Raw genomic sequence first — 18,174 nt, forward strand, 5'->3', positions numbered from 1 at the left:
AATAGGGCGAGGTACAGCTCAGACTAAGATCCTTTTCCACCAGGAAAACGCGCCTGCTAATAGGCGCGCACAGACCCTGCTTAAATACACGATTTGGATTTTGATTTGTTTTTTTTTGTCGTCAACAAATATAGCCTTAATCACGCTGCTTTAGATTTCGCCATGTTTCCTTTGCTTTTGTTAGACATGGACGGCAGTCGATATGCTGAAAATGTTCTACCTGGAGTCCGCACGAACGAAAACACTTTGAACAGTTACATTGCAACAAATTGGTTTAAAGTCACAGGAATATTTCGAAAACTCATGCACTATTTTATCTTTGTAATATAATTAGCTTAAGAAAATTAAATGATCGTCTTCCCATTTTAATTTATTGTATATTATATATGAAAGAACTTTCGAAAACCCTCGTACAAAGTGCCTACAATGAAACGTGTTTTCTAATTGGTCTATTGTTTTTTGCTGTTTTTCAAAACGCTCAATCTAGCACGTTTCGGGATTTGTTCAAACGCCGTATTCGTCAACCGCGCAGATCATTAGCGTCCTGCTACGTCTATCTAATTGAATTGTATTGTATTAATATTGACGTATTCAATAAGTAAACAAGTGAATAAATAAACACTATGCAGGAATTATGATACTTAACTTGATATAAATGCTAACAAAATCTAATGATTTTGAGTATGTTTAAGATTTTAAATATTAGTTAGTAAAATGAGATTGTATCAGGTGTTGTGAATTTTGAAATTATATAAAAACAAATAGTAAGCAGTTTTGTTTGCGAATTGTCAAAATATACATTTTGAAAAAATATAACAGTGTCAACTAAACATCCGTAAGTTTGTACTGTGTATCGAGCTACAAATAAAAAGTAAATAATCTCCTCTTCCTAAAACGAATGTGTGATATCATTGATTCTATCGTTAGAAATATATATATTTTGAAAACTGCAACTTTATTTATACCGTGGCGTTAGTTAAGTGTCAGAAAGACAACTTTTATACTAAATTATTTGAATGTATGATATTTACTATCAATAAAACAAAATATTTCCTGCTTATAAGTAGCAATTCGCTTCTGATAAGTACTTGCTAATTTCTGATAACACATTGGAATTAATATTTTCATGAAAACTACATAATTGATATTCAAAACACAAATGTGATATGTTTTATATATGGATTCCCAAATGCTTAACTTTTCGATCTTTGTTGCAAAATTTTGATGAACATCGATGTCAAAATAAGATAACAAATGTCTGTAAACGAAGAGTATTGGCTGAAAACAGCATTTCTATTTTATTCGGCAATATAAATACAACACTTTCCATTTACGGTATATGATGATGTTAATTTTTCTGTAAACGCTTAGCTGCTATTCAAAATACTTAATGTTGACATGCAGGACAAAGCATTAAGTGTGCTGTATCGAAACGTGAATGGTTATTGATATAATACAACAAGTACAAATTTCAGGGACTAAGTATGCGATACGCATATTAAAAGGGGAAGAGGACAACGACAACGAGCGAGGCATGGTATTTTAGTGCGCATTGGGGGGGGGGGGGGAGGTTAGAGGGTTAAGGTAAGGGGTAGGGTTATGGGTCGGGTTTGGGTTAGGGTTAGCCTAACCCTAACCTTAACCCTAACCCGACCCCTAACCTTAACCCTAACCCTAAACATAACCCAGGGTTATCTCCCCTATACCATGCCTCGCTCGTTGTCGTTGTCCACTTCCCTATTAAAAGGGGTGTTATGTTATGTTTAAATTTTAAAAAGCAATTTAAGATAATCTGACCAAATTAATATTTGTGCAACTATTTAATATAATAAAGTTGATGAATGTAGCAATTCAGTTATTATTCTGTCATGCTAATATCAATGTATGTAAGATGTATGGGTTATGAAAGTACATGTAAATGTCTGTAACAGGCTTTATACAACCACTTCAATTAAAAGCAATACTCTTAAAACAGAATGTCTTAATCGGTAGTGGTCTTTTAAAACAGATTATGTAATGTATTTATACAGTATTAAGGAACTTAAAAATTTAATACCTTATATTGTACTATTAAAAATACCTTATATCAAAATTAATATATACATTTTATTTTTTATAAAATACTATATTCACTGAATCTAATTAAGTGTTTTAGCATGTTCCATACTTTTATGCATACATATTTTGAAATCTCGTACGGCAATATCGAAATACATTCACAGTTACCTTTTTTTATTAAGAATTTGATTCAAAGGTCATAGTCATAATAATCATATTCAATTTGGTCACCCTCACACGTGTATAAATCATAATCGTCCTCAGTGGTATATTGATCATAATCGTACTCAGGCGTAAATTGATCATAATCGTCTTCAGTCGTAAATTGATCAAAATCGTCGTCAGTGGTAAATTGATCATAATCGGTCGGAAAATTATCATAGTGGTCCTCAGCCGTTACTTGATCATTGTCGTCCTCAGTCGTTAATTGATCACAATCTTCATTCATTGTTAAACTATTATATTGTTCCTCTTCATTGAAATCATCATAATCTTCATTGTAAATTAATCAATCATAATCATTCTCAGTCGTGAATGGATAATGCCGGCTTGTTGGCAAGATGTAGTGTGGTTCTGATGCGTACGGGTTAGGTTCTGTAGCACGAACGAAGCTGTGGTAAACAGAAGAGTCTTTGACCGTTGATATTGAAGAATTACCTTGCTTTGTACAAGCACTCAAATGATTACGGTATTGTGACACTGAACAAGCACCTTGCTTTGAATAATTGTCATGCTGATCAAGGTCCTGCGATACGGAAAGCCCACCTTGCTTCGAATAACTTCTCTGATCACTGTTTTGCGATACTGAAGTGCGTGTATATCGATGACTATGATCATTTTGTGCCTTACTGATATCGGAAAAGGTCGGGTATTTGGATAACGAATACCTTATCGGAGTAGCTGGGACTTTGGCTTTGTAGGTCGAGTGCAAACCACTTCTTATAGGGTTGGTTTGGAAACTTTCTGAAGTCGAACATTTTGTCAGTAGAGAAGGATGATCAACGATGGATTTCGGCGCAGATGTCATCCGCGTTGGTACAGACGAATATCCAAAACAAGTCGGAGGCGAATAATTCATGTGAATATCATATTGCGGTTTTAGTTTTGTAGCCTTGTATTCGGATGGTGCGTTGGACGCGAAAAGAGTTTGACTTGCAATCGATTCATTTACTTTGTATCCCGAGAGATGCACGGAGGCTTGGTTTGTTATTTGCATTGTCGATTGAACTGGATATTCTTGTTGTTTTGGTTTGTTATGCCAATACCCTCCTGCAGGTCCACAAACGCGAACGGACGTCAGCCCGTTATTCGATGTCAGCTTTGCTGCGGGTATATATGTTGAAATGCGCACCAGTATTGTGTCGCATTTTTCAAGCCTTTCAAACTGATGAAAAACCCATAGGCGTCGATTGTCTGCGGTAACCCATTTTCTATCGCGTTTTACCACCGTTATGGTTGGAATTGACGAGACATGACATCTAAAAATTGGAAATTATTATCGAATTAGTTTTATAATACACCTCTATAACTATGCAAATATAAATAAATAGAAAAGTACACTATAATAAACTTTAAGATATACGATAAAGATTAGGAGTTCAGTATATTAAAGTCTAAAATCTGAAGCCGGCTGTGAAATAGACAATTTTTATCACATGCCATACCATGTTTCCCATGTTATATAACCATTACAAATATTTTTATCTTACACCTTTGTAATATACTTTTTAAGAGTTTTCATTGGCTTAGTTTTCGTTCGATTCACCAATCGCCTTTTGATATTTTGCTGAAATGACGTTGCAACGTCAAATGACGCCACGAAATGTAAACAACATTCGGGATTTATCATTATGTTTGCGTAAATATTTATTTAATTTGCTCATGTGATAAAAAAGATTTGACACTCGTTGTCATTTCATACCATAAAGTTATTAAATTCGTCCAGGAAATTCGTTAGTAAGCTCGCCAAAGTCTCGCTTACTTACAAAATTCCTGAACTCGTGTTTATAATATATGATATGACAATTCGTGCAAGATCCTATATAGAAATGTGTAGTTTCGATAAGCAGTGAAAATCGTACCGTGTCATATCGGGCAAAAATCCGTTCTTTTTTAACATGGCAAGGGGAACTGTTAGTGAACTTTTCACGTTATACATTAAATTATGTGCGTCTTTTATTTACCAGCTATGTATGTTGGTCTTTTGCGTACCTAAGCTTTTTCAAATACAATCTTTGATCAAAGTAATATTTTGGAAGCGCATTTTTATGAAAACAATAAATAGAAATAAGTTTAATAAATGCATTCATTATGAAAACAAATACGTAAGCTATAACATTAGAAAGTATACTTCTTAGTTTCAAATTTAACTTCCAGCATCATGTCAAAAAGCAACAATTATATGAATGAACACTCGTAATAACCTTCCTTCACAGATGTTATCCAAGGTTTCTCCATTTTTTGTTCTGTTGTGCGATGGTCGCTTACCAAAGAAATTATTGATAGAATCTTGCGAATAAAAAATGTGTGATGGTTTAAGATCCATTTTGAAATTAAATATTTACTGCCCATACAAGTTTACCCCGTCCTAACATGCTCCAATCTACATTCATAATCTTCCTTATTTACTCGACCGTGTGATTCAAGTAGTAAAAATAGATTTTCTGAAAACGATTTATGATATAAACATCTAATTTTAAAATTTTGCCAAGTATTAAGCTAATAGGTAAATTGGCACTGCAATTAATAATATGTTTTTATAAATAACTTAGTGTCGCTTCAATTTTCATTCAGAAATTATTGTTTTTTTATGTGTCATTTGCATGACGCGATGAGATTGTTAAAGACCCGCGTCATGCGGAAGTGAGTCTTTTGCATTATGCTGCCTGCGTTGCTACAGCCAAGCATACGCATCCGCCACCTTACATATTAAAACACCCCACACAATCTTAGTTTCGACTTTCAGAGGGTCATATCCCCACATGTAAGTTTTATTTGTGGTATGCTGTTGCTATTGGTTATGCAACTGTTTGTTTTGCCATTCTTGGGATTCCAAGGTCATGTTAATACGTATGACTAATGATGACTAAGTAAAATCATTCAATCAATCAACCATCAAAAAATGGACAATACGTTTTGGGTAACCTCTATTGTATGATAACATCAATGCTCTCTTTAACAAGTTCACACATATAGTTTGTGTTATTTCTTAAACGGTTACTCGCCGTTTTTAGTTTATAACACGCTTATCGACAATGGAAGGTGCACTCACGTATAAATAGCGCAAACTCATGCCTTACTCAATAATTAGTTCATATACTGCGCAAAAAAGGAATATATTTGCATATATATTATGACTGAGTGTTCAATTAAATGAACCATTTAAAAGTTTAATACTTCTGTCCTAACTACAAATCACTGTGACTATTTGATAAAAGAGTTAATAGTATTTTAATGGAAGATTGGTACCTGTCAAGTTGTAAACAACGGAATCAAAGTTAATTATAAGCATAGTTTAAATTGATGTTCAAACATTCATGCAAAAAGAATCTATTGTTGTAACAACTAAGGTTTTCGATTAATATCTAATCATATTATGTTTTAAAAAATCTGCTTCATCTTGTAAACGTAATTTTATATTTTTCTCAACTTCAAGGGGAGCTGATTCTGAACTTATTCTTACGTTGCTCATTTACGATAGGGGTTGAGTACTCATTGATATGAAAACACTGTAAAGGTTTTAATGTGTTTACGAACCCCCCCCACCCTCTCACACATATATTTCATGGGCATAATAAAAACAAAAAAATGGCTACAATAAAACAGCATATTTATTTAAACTAAAATGTCTACATCAAAACAAAAAGTTAAAATAAAACACAAATAAAATAATTTGATTCTACTGGGGCTCGAACCTTGGACCTCTCACATGTGAAGCGAGCGTGTAACCACTACACTACGGAACAGCTTGAAAAATTACCTTCTAACTAAGATGTTAAGGTAGTGGGAGCCTAATGGGTACTTTTCCAGAAACACTCTTTGTTATTATTTCCACATAGTAAATTGTATATCACAACTAATTGCAAAATTTTAAAACTTTTTACCAGCCGGTTAACTTTTTATACTTGGTTGAATACACATACCCCTTGACTCGGTTGGGCGTTTTATATGGATTTACCCTATATCCAAAATATATAGTTTTTTGTGATGGGATATACATATATTTTGACAATTAACTTAAAAAACGTACTCGACTGGATTTTGTTAGTAGATACACAATTAAACAAGAGTGCCAAACTGTCACAAGATACGCCCGTTCGAAGGTTTTGGACACCATGCTCAATGCTTGAAATGCACTAAGTGACCTCAAGACCTAGTTATTGACTTGGCATGACCCATATTTGAACTTGACCTAGATATCATTTAGATGTAACATCTGACTAAATTTGGTGAAGATCAGATGAAAACTACTTCAATTAGAGAGCGGACACCATGCTAAATGCTTTAAATGCACCATGTGACCTCGTTTTTGACCGGGCATGACCCATATTCGAACTTGACCTACATATCATCTAGACACAACTTGTAACCAAATTAGGTGAAGATCAGATGAAAACTACTTCAATTAGAGAGCGGACGCCATGCTAAATGCTTGAAATGCACTAAGTAACCTCGTGACCTAGTTTTTGACCCGGCATGACCCATATTTAAACCTGACCTACATATCATATAGACACAACTTTTGACCAAATTTGGTGAAGATCGGGTGAAAACTACTTCATTTAGAGAGCGGACACCATGAAATCCTTGAAATGCACTAAGTGACCCCATGACCTAGTTTTTGACCCGGCATGACCCATATTCCAACTTGGCCTAGATATTGTCTAGACTCAACTTCTGAGCAAGTTTGGTGAAGATCGGATGAAAACTTTTTGAATTAGAGTCCGGACAAAGTGGCGCCGTTGAAAATGCACTAATTGACCCTATGACCTAGTTTTTGACCCGGCATGACCCATATTCGAACTTGGCCTATATATCAACTAGATGCAACTGCTGACCAAGTTTGGTGAAGATCGGATGAATACAATTTGAAATAGAGTCCGGACAAAGTGGCCCCTTTGAAAATGCACTTATTGACCCTATGACCTAGTTTTTGACCCGGCATGACCCATATTCGAACTTGGCCTAGATATCAACTAGATGCAACTGCTGACCAAGTTTGGTGAAGATCGGATGAATACAATTTGAATTAGAGTCCGGACAAAGTGATGCCTTCCGCCCGCCGCCCGCCGCCCGCCCGCCTCCCGCCCGCCCGCCAAGGGGTTTCACATAATACGTCCCGTATTTTATACGGGCGTATAAAAAGTGTCATTGAAAGAGAATTGTGCCTTTGATGTCAAATAATATATGCACTTATCTGGATAAAATGGGAAAAACGACAAGAAATGGTTCAGTGACAAGAAACTTTAATTACGTTTTATGTCACTTGAGGTGTGATGAAATGCATATGTTTTACCGTTCCTATCTCAAGAAATTTTACTTTGAGTTTTCCTACCCCAATTCATTTTCACGCAATGAATTTAAGTATAAATTTTTATATCACTTCTTTTTGGGGGTTTTCTAGTTGCTTATTAAAAGCTACAGTTATAAACCATGACATGTGAAGAAATTTAGCTAACTTTGAATTAATATTGATATAACAATACATTAACAAGAGCATCGCATAACGTGTGCCACGCTCGGCTTCGAAAGCTTGTCAGATTAAAAATTTTTTTTTAGAGGTCACAGTGAGCTTGACCTTTGACCTAGTGACCAAAAAAATGGGTGTGGTGTGTAGAACTCATCAAGGTGCATGTACATATGAAGTTTCAAAGTTGTAGGTGGAATCACTATGATGTTAGAGGCAAAGTTAAAGTTTTATATTAGAGGTCACAGTGACCTTGACCTTTGACCTAGTGACCCAAAAATGGGTGTGGCGTGTAGAACTCATCAAGGTGCATGTACTCATGAAGTTTCAAAGTTGTAGGTGGAAGCACTGTGATGTTAGAGGCAAAGTTAAAGTTTTATATTAGAGGTCACAGTGACCTTGACCTTTGACCTAGTGACCCATAAATGGGTGTGGCATGTAGAACTCATCAAGGTGCATGTACATATGAAGTTTCAAAGTTGAAGGTGGAAGCACTTTAATTTTAGAGCCAATGTAAAGGTTTTAGCACGACGGCGGACGTCGGACGGCGGACGACGAAGAGACTATGACAATACCTCGGAGTTTTCTCCGAAAACAGCCGAGCTAATACAATCTTAAGGTCACCTAAAGTCAAAAGGCAGCATATGAATACAAGCGCAGTTCACCACAAAATGTCAAAGTTGTCCCAATATTACGTAGCATAAAGATGCATAAGTTATCATGTTTCTTTAAACATGTAGCACAATAATATACAACTGATATTTTAATAAAAACAGCTAGATTAATGACAACTAGATGTACATAATTTAGTATCAGTATACAGCCATTGCGTGATTTTGACTGGCCGCGTGTCATTTGAAAGCCATATTATCTCGTTCCGTCACTTTTCGTCACTGAAAAACTGACCGATTATAGGGACCACTTCAGATAAAATATTTTTTTGCGTTTGTGACTTTTGGTAGTCCCTCATTGTTTTTAGCAATGAAAGTATCTCTAAAGTCATCCTCTCCGGATTTAGAAAATATGACTTTCAAATGACACAAAACCAGTCCATATCCCGCAATGTTTTCAGCTGTTGGTCGCTTTAGAGTTCCTCTATGCAACAGCACGTCTAACAATCTAATGTTCTTTGCCTTAAAGGCTTTTCATGACTTAAACAAACTGAATTATGGATTGCAGAAACAGTAAAGATGTGGGCCATATTGTCAGTAATTTTACATGTTTTAAGCAAAGATCCCAGTGCTTCAACATCATCAGGAGCACTGTGGGTGTTGCAGGTTGCCTGGAGAACACGTTCACTAGATCTTCCTGTTTGTGTGACTGTCCAGGATACGATTTTTGAAAACCGGCAAAGAGTCAACAAAACTGCTTACACAATTACAAAACGTTTCAAAACAATGTGTGCTCAGCAATGCACTAACCAAAACCGGAAAATCAAACCTGCGTCCATTATGAGCAACAAAAATGGCTCTGGGAAACTTTGCAAGCCACATCATACAATCATGTAGAGAAGTTTTAATTGATACACTATCAACACTTCCACCATTTACACGCATTATGCCATGATCATCAACAGAGATGCCAATCACTTTCTGAGGTTTGGAAGAAATTGGCACTGTTGTCTTAACATATGTCGAGAACGTAAAACCCGTCTTCAAATGCACAGCGGCAATCTTAGTAATATCAGGCATAACTGTACCTCAAACTGAAATACAAAATTAAATTCACACAAGGCTTATTTTATGAATTTTATAATTCCCCTTTAAGTTATATTTTGACGCCTTATATGATCGTTGGCTATGAGAAAAATCAATTTTCAGCATAACAAGCACATTACATATTGACAAGTTGTTGAACTCAAATTATCGCTTGTGAAAAGAATTCACCATTTATATGAATAGCTCAGAATTTTAATATACCTCTGCTCCTTCATAAAATTTATTACTAAAAGTAATAAATCTATTTAAAAAAATTGTAATATTTGGAATAGCTTTTAATATTTATAATAACAACCACAAATATTTTTAATAATGTGCCTGCCTTGGGGTTCTAACCAAAAATCTTTAAAAAAAAATAATGTAATTTTACCAAACTATGAACACAGTGCCTTTAATAAAACAATTATTATTAATATGTTTCATGTTCATTCGGAATAGGAAATAAGAAGACAGTTGATTAGAAAAAATACTAAAATTTGGCACCAGAATAGTCAATAACATTGTATTAAAAGTAAGTTTTTACACTTACTCCATTTCTTTCTCATAAGCATCAATGGCAGCCTTGTTAGACGATGCAGTTTTTCTTGATGGCCTCCCCAGCACGAGCCTCCATCTTCTTAAGATTTCTATTTTCAATAAGCGTTATGTTTAGAGTGGTTAGGAAGTTATTTACCTTCACCGGCCTACCCAAACTGACTTTCATTGCTGAAAAGAGAATTGAAAATGATAAGAACATGAAAACAAAATAAGGCCATAGTTACTTAATAGGCAGTGGCTAGTCGTACGGCCCCGTGCGGGTAGACAAGAGGCTAGCCGTACGGCCCCGTACGGGTAGACAAGAGGCTAGCCGTACGGCTCTGTTCGTATAGCCTTTCCTATGGAGATTGTCTAGCCGAACGGCTTATAAAGTATAGAATTGTCATTCAGTGCTTTTAATCAGTAATACGTTTGTTTAAGCTCATAAAAGTTAAAAAATTCTTCATCTGTAACGGCTTTCTTTCGTGTAATACGGTTGCTTATTTGATCCTCTAATTAGCCGACGTTCCTAAGTAAGGTGTGAACAACTGTTTTAATGAGTTGCGGCATCGATATTATGAAATTCAATGACGGCAGCCGTCAAAGGAAGTTCACAGAAATTGAGTTACACAAATAATTAAATTCGGTTTATAATTTGATTCTTTAATTAGCCGACGTTCCTATGTTAGGCGTGAAAACTGTTTTTAATTAGTTGCGGCATCGATATTATGAAATTCAATGACGGCAGCCGCCAAAGGTAGATCCAGAAATTGAGTTACACAAATAATTTAATTATCTTTTAGACAATTGATAAATAGATGGTTTCATACAAGCAATTATCAGTTACCTGAAAATTGCCGTGTCTTTAACTGTTGGGGAAAAATTCTCCACTTATGGTGCATTAATAGGCAAAATTGAACTGTACAAGCGTTCAAATTGTGTACAGTTTTACAAACGTATGATTCTGTAAATAATGAATAATCTAGATAAGAGGTATAGGTTTTCTTAAATGATTAAGATAATAAAAGTTTGAATAATTATGTTAGTACGACTTAAAATGAACATGGTGCTTATTTTCTGTGTAGATCGAGAAAGTTGTACATGGACTCTGTGTTTGATCAAATTTAAGACAATTATCATTGTTTCCTTCGGTTTGAGCAAACTATTACTGTATATATCGGTGGATTAAGATAAGTTTGTATATGGTGTGATTTCTAGTGAATCGCGCATGGCAATTCTTTAAAGTGACATGATTTAAGATATGAGCAACTTCATTTGTCATACATGCGAACAACAAAGACACGGATAAGCCTGTGTATTCACACTGTCTAATCAGCGTCTTTTATGCCGCTGCATCATTACTATAGAAATTAGTACAGATTACACATCAAAAAGGCAATCATTGTCGTTCCGATGATTTATTTGTATGCATAGTCGACATTACTTGTCGTGAAATGCTGCCTCATATTGTAAAAATAGGGAATATAACTTCGTGTTGTGTATGCTTTTGTCAAGTGCTATTATCTGAAAGTTTCCTTTTATTTGTTTTGTTATAAACTTTTCCCATTGTGATATCGCAATTTTCATTGACTTAGTTAAGATTATTTACTATATATTTATTGTATAATTTGATATTTGCATGTACAATGCGTATTTATATACTCCATAACTTTGATTTCTATTGATTGTTGTAATTGTTGTTTGGCGAAATAAATTTACATTTTCATATCTCACTTGTTTACACCCTTTATATACTATGCACGAATCGAATTTCCAACCACGACGAAACATAAACCAGACCGCAAATTCCGTGACGACGACTACACAAGCCAGTTTAAAGGCTAGACATTTCGGAATCTGCATGTAGATCAATAATTAATCCATATATTTATGCGTCATAACAGCCGTACGGCCTCTTGTCTACCCGTACGGGGCCGTACGACTAGCCACTTCCTTCTTAATAATGACGTCACAATGTATTTTCATAGAATCCATTCGTATCATCATTACATTATTAAATAACATGAATGAGCAATCAATTGGATTTAACAACAAAAATGCGAAAATAAATTTGAAAACTGAATATGATGGACACCGGAATGTTTCCTTATTTATTACACGATAAACAAATATTCACTGGGAATGACACTTGGAATTTAAAGGGGTCTGAAAATGTGTAAGAAGTCAAAAGATCAATGGCAATTGTACCATGATTAAACATTGATAGAAATGGCAGGTTGAAAAATGAAGACATGCATACCTGTTCCAAGCTTGGTATTTATGTCAAAGCATGGCATTTCCCTGATCTTGAGATGGTACTGCTTTCCATAAGCAACACGGTTGACTTTTTCTAAAGTCAGGGTTTTCACAAACAACGTACAAATAACCACTGAGGCCATTTTGTAGTTCGCAAACAATGTTATATATTGTCAAAGGAATGGGACACAAATTGCAAAACTGACCATACTGTAATTTGTTTAGCAAAACCTCCAGCTAAACGAGTCAATCAATCTTCTTCCATCCCCCACCCACTTCTGCTTACTCTTTTCACGCCATTTAGCAAATGCGAATAGCTTTTACGTGAGTCATTTTCACACAAATCGCCATCGCAGAGCTCGGTAAATGAATAATTGTTATCAAACACAACGTTGGCGATCGGTGTTTGCTTCTTTTTCGATTTTGCAAATCGCTCGCTTTTATTTCGCACTTTCATTTTGCTAAGAAAATGTCAACTATTCTGACGTCATGAACACGAATATTTTATGAAACGAATAAATTAAACTTATATTTGTATTGTTTAGTTATTAAATCTTAAAGAGATAAGCAAATTTAACTCATAAATAAAAAATACAAATTTATTTCGTGTATTTAGTATAATTTCCGGACTTTACCGACTATTCCCGATCTCACTTGGCACCTACTACCTTAATAAGTGACTGTAGTGTAACGGTTATCAATAAAGCAATAAACCGTGTAATCGCTGTCGTCTTGTTAAATTGAAGAAAATACGCGTTAATCTAAACTCGAACAGCAAAAGTCTGCGCTATTGTTAGAAAAAACACAAAACAAATATATTTTGATTATTTCTTGTTTTTATACAAGACCAGAAAGTTTCGCGTATTTGCCAAGTAACTTCTCCTCCCATAAGCGAAAAAAATGCATTACATACTAGTCGCCGCACTCCAGTGCGACGCCAATGATAATATGGTACATATACTAAAAAAAAACAGTGCTGGAAATACCCGTTTATAAAAGCCGGATTAGTGAGATAAAAAAAAACGTCGATTTAAACAGTCTAACATTTTTAAAATTGCTGTTTATACTAACAGGTATGTGCTCAATATCTAGTAAAATATTGAAGCTCTGAACAATATTATATATATTTATTAAGCGTATTTTATTGTCATTCTGTCCATACATATATTTTGGAACAACGTTGGTTGACTGTTATACTCATTATTGTTTATGTTGTTTCATATTTATGACTTTTACCCATTCAGTTGATTTGAAATAACTGTTTATTGATACTACGTTTGTCTTTTTATATGTTTCTTTTAATAGATAGTATGAGTTAATTACGCGATATTGGGGATTACATCGTAGCTGAATGAATTAAGCAGCTTATCTATGTGATGCTTAAGAACAGAAGTTATTGTCTTGTATGTTTCTCCTGTTTATTGTTAAATGTCATTTCAATACAGTCTGCTTACACGTGTGCAATAAAAGTATTACCACTACATTAAAATATTGTGAAGTTATTAAAAGGCGAAATGAAAAAACAACACATTTAAATAACTGTATTACATAGAAAAAAATTGAACGCATTAACCTTAATATGTTAAATACAAAAAAGCCCATAGTATGCTACACATGGTTTAGCACAGCTCCACTTTGGACTACTCCAATCACAGTTTCCAGCTCTGAGACGTCCGTGTTTGATATACTTTGCATGTGGGTCAGTTTCAAATAATGCGCAATAGCAATCCGTCGATTTCGTTCAAATCAATCAATGCTTTAAGAAGAATGTATTACGTTCATCAATAGCATGCTACGCTATTCAGCCATGTATATGACGCCCACAAAAACAGATCTGGTTCAAAGTCATAACTTGTAAACAATCAATTAACAATTTCCAAAATATAGCAGAAATTTATGGTGTATATAATAAAAAAATTAAAAAGCCTACAAGCTGTATTTAACGGACATTTTAAAACCCAATATTTATTTATTGTGAAGCCATATTTTATATTTAGAAATATATAACTGGTTATGATAGTGTTCTTGTTTCTTTAACGCAAGTTTCCTAATCTTATTGAACTGTTTATAGATCAAACGCAATACAATGCACACTTTATGTTATTATTAATTAAGTAGTGTTAAAAGGGGAATGGAGTGTAAACATCATAATCTTACTTTTGCTACGGATGTTTTACACCTGATGATGATTAAGCCCACGAGGAAGATTGTTAACTTTATGATGTTTTGATCTCTTATGATGAATGTGTCCCTAATAATGAGGGTACCCCTTATGTTGAGTGTGCATCTTATAAATATATAACCCCTGATGGTGAGTTAAACCTTGATGAGAATTTAACCCCTAATGACGATTTTACCACTGATGATCTTTTTTAATGAAACCTATATAACCGCTTAATTGATATCTATTAAAATGTTAACATTTTGTGAATAATTTACTGCAGCTTCAATGCGCCAATGCTCCCCTGTAAAACGAAGAACCATGTGATTGGCGTCTCACTGAAGTGCGGTGACTAGAATGTAATACGTTTATTTTTCGCTTATTGGAGGAGAAGTTATTTTACGGATCAATGTATATATTTTTGTTGTCAGAATATCTTGCATAGTGGTGATATTTTTGTGTAAATTAGTGTAAATAAGTACTGCTTTTGTGCCTATTACATTTACTACAACATTTATTGCCAATAATGCAAAGCTTATTGTTTTAATTAATAACTGATCACAGGGGAAAGATCACAGGGACTGGGCCAATACGCGAACCGGTGAAACTTTCTGGTTTTGTATAAAAACAAAACTTCTTTGTTCCACTATCCTAGCAACCACCTAGTTACTGATAAAGGCGCTATAGAGCGCGAAGCGCGACACGTATTATTAATTGTAATAATGAGTCTTGATAAAGGAAGCAGACGCTTATCAATGAGGAGCACCATCACATCACCCCAGTCTCATTACTATCAAGTCCTCCTACAGGTGTTTTTTTAAGAACCGCAGGCCTGACCCAAATCTTGCCAGTGGCATGGACCCTTTGGTATGAACCTTTAACCCCGCTCACTATCCAGCGTTTAAACTTCCGGGTTTACATTTAAACCGACTATTAATAGCTTATTAATATCTTAGTTAGAAGGTGATTTTTCAAGCGGTTCCGTAGTGAAGTGGTTACACGCTCGCTTCACATGTGAGAGGCCCAAGGTTCGAGCCCCAGTAGAATCAAACTATTTTATTTGTGTTCTATGTAAACGTTTTGTTTTGATGTAGACATTAAATATGCTGTTTTATTGTAACCATTTTTTGTTTTTATTATGCCCATGAAATATATGTGTGAGAGGGTGGGGGGGGGGGGAGTTCGTAAACACATTAAAACTTTTACAGTGTTTTCATATCAATGAGTACTCAACCTCTATAGTAAATGAGCAACGTAAGAATACGTTCAGAATCAGCTCCCCTTGAAGTTGAGAAAAATATGAAATTACGCTTACAAGATGAAGCAGATTTTTTAAAACCTTCACAGTTCTGTTCAATTAATGAAAACTGTACACGGATGCCAGTAAAAAAAGGAAACCAATGTAAATAAAATGAACTATGAAATACTTGGGGGTTACAACACAAAATCATAGATAATGGTTATTTGGGAGTTATAACACAACATCATAGATAATGGTTATTTGGGGGTTATAACACAATGTCATAGATAATGGTCATACCAGTTTCTTTTTCTATTTTGTTTAAAATAATCGGGCAATACATTAATATTTACAGTAGAAAAAAAATCGTTCCATATAACTTCATTGAGTGCCTTTTACACTGAAATTCCCGACGCCCTTTGATGCTTTGCATCAATACTTATCTTGTAATTAAAATTAACGCGACACCGTTTAAAAACGAATCGCGTGTCTCAGACGAAATCCTTTTACAGACAGGAGTCTTTGAAGCAACCATTAACAAGATAAAAGGGACCGCTAATTTCCAGCATTAGAGACAAACACAATCATATATCATGTCGCTTTAATTTACTTTGTAATAAATGTTGTCTTAACAGGGAATGCTTTACATTTTTGAGACACATTGCTTGTTTTAGACGTCATCATTTGACTCAAAAAGTCTCGAGAAAGATTTAATTTAGTAATTTAAAAAAAACGGTCAACAAAAATGCATCATTGTACCGATGGTATTTAATAATTGATGTATATTTATATCAACAGTCATTATTTCGCTGGCTAGTCTTCTACATTTTTGATACAGGGTCACACACTGATTGCATATGATATGACGTGTCCATCATTAGATAACGGTAAATAAAAGAATGATTTACATACGTATTTGTATTAAATTATGCTGATAAAATTATAAACAATGATTACTCGTGCTGATGTAAGGGTTAAATGGTTGTTTTGCAAAACGTATATATTTGCGATGAATAAGATGAACCAGGAACATCTCTTAAGACATAACTGTTGCCCGTGTACAACTTGGCAGACTGGTAACTGTACTCACAAGGGACTCTTTTTTTTAAAATACTCTTAACTCTTTAAATGGTCCGCCGTCAACTACTTGTAATATATGATCATGTGTGCAGCTCTGGTTTGAATGTTTAAAAAATACATATATGTGAACGTCTGTTTAGAATTTGAAACGTGGGGTTATTGAATGTTCACCTAACCTTCCTGTGTATAAATGTGCAGTATGTGTGAAGTTGTAATACGATTATTCCACTTGAGTGTCCGTGTTTGGGTAAGAAAACGGCAAATCGCCTGCAACAAAAGGCAAACATATGATTAACAGAATATATTTCCTTTTAAGTGTTCATCTTTCGGAAGTTGCCTTGATTTTTATTTTATTTACTGTTTTCTAAAACTTTTTCGTTGAGCAATTATAAATATAAATTTGTAAAAATTATATTGACCAAAGTAACTTAGAAAATATTGTATAAAGTATTTTTCTTTTAATTTTCATTTCTTTTTATTCTTTAAGTGGTGTTTTGCAAATGTAATGTTATCGTCAAAATTATTGAGGTTTTGGTAAAGTGACATAAGTAAAAATATTGTTTCAGATTTGCTTATTTTCGTTGATAGTTGCGAGGAAACATTACAACTGAACGCTTACTATGCTCTAAAATATCCATTATATGCATCCTTTTACGATTAAAAAAACCTTACATTTTAAAGCATTATTAACGCAAAACGATTAAACATTTTGCAGAGTTATATGCTGTTATCGTTATATTGTGTGATATTACGAGGGTTTCTTTTATAAAGTATGAATAAACTGCTCATCATATGAGCACGGATGGCCGACTGGATTAAGTGCTAAACTTTTACTCCGCGTATCAGTGGTTATAATGATAAACTTCAATATACGCTAAAATTTGTGATTGGGTTTCCACAAATTGTTGACATAATTTAACTATCTCATCTAAAATTACACACAACGATAGGTTTTATTAATAAACCATTGTTTTAATGCTTTATAGCACATTGGTGGATTATGTTTAATGTTCGCGTAAACACTTAAACGAAACAATGATAAAACAGCATTTACCTCTAGGTTCAGATGGGAACTAATTATGAAGTGTGTCCCTATTCAAAGATTGCCTGGGTAGGTTGGTCCATATTTAGTTACAGTAGTGTATTAAGTAACACTGCTGCATGTTTCATTTTAATTGTATATTACTCATTAGAAGTTACTATTAATGATTTAATGAACATTATATATATGCCATTAACAAATATTTCATTGTCGCCTTGGCAAATGAATACATAACATTGAATTAGTGGATTCTCTCCATTGAAGTACCGGGAAGGACTCGAAGTTAAACTCGAATTTGAAAACAAACACTTACATTTTCAAGGTAAGTTAGTAGTCTATATTATGTTGGAATCCCATCACAATCTATTAAAAATTGTTAATCTTATCAGCTTTTGTATTGATTTTGTGCAATTACTA

The 18,174-nt window shown here is 34.3% G+C and overlaps 1 protein-coding gene across 1 annotated transcript; it reads right to left on the reverse strand.

Annotated features, from left to right (window-relative positions):
* Positions 1 to 1,690: 1,690 nt before the first annotated feature.
* Positions 1,691 to 4,644, reverse strand: LOC127871585 (uncharacterized). The gene is made up of 2 exons (XM_052414660.1): positions 4,482 to 4,644; positions 1,691 to 3,536 (listed from the first exon to the last, which is right to left on the reverse strand). Exons 1-2 carry the CDS (start codon positions 4,601 to 4,603, stop codon positions 2,567 to 2,569), a joined length of 1,092 nt encoding a protein of 363 aa, XP_052270620.1. The 5' UTR covers positions 4,604 to 4,644; the 3' UTR covers positions 1,691 to 2,566.
* Positions 4,645 to 18,174: the final 13,530 nt, after the last annotated feature.

This window comes from Dreissena polymorpha, chromosome 3 (assembly GCF_020536995.1).
Source record: "Dreissena polymorpha isolate Duluth1 chromosome 3, UMN_Dpol_1.0, whole genome shotgun sequence".
Taxonomy (NCBI): Eukaryota; Metazoa; Mollusca; class Bivalvia; order Myida; family Dreissenidae; genus Dreissena; species Dreissena polymorpha.

What these genes read in the sequence shown, in the direction of transcription:
- LOC127871585 (XM_052414660.1), bottom strand. Translation starts at nt 4,603, where the DNA reads ATGGATCTTAAACCATCACACATTTTTTATTCGCAAGATTCTATCAAT. An exon ending in GATAACATCTGTGAAGGAAG is followed by an intron (nt 3,537 to 4,481) that starts GTTATTACGAGT and finishes TCCAATTTTTAG; the next exon opens with ATGTCATGTCTCGTCAATTC.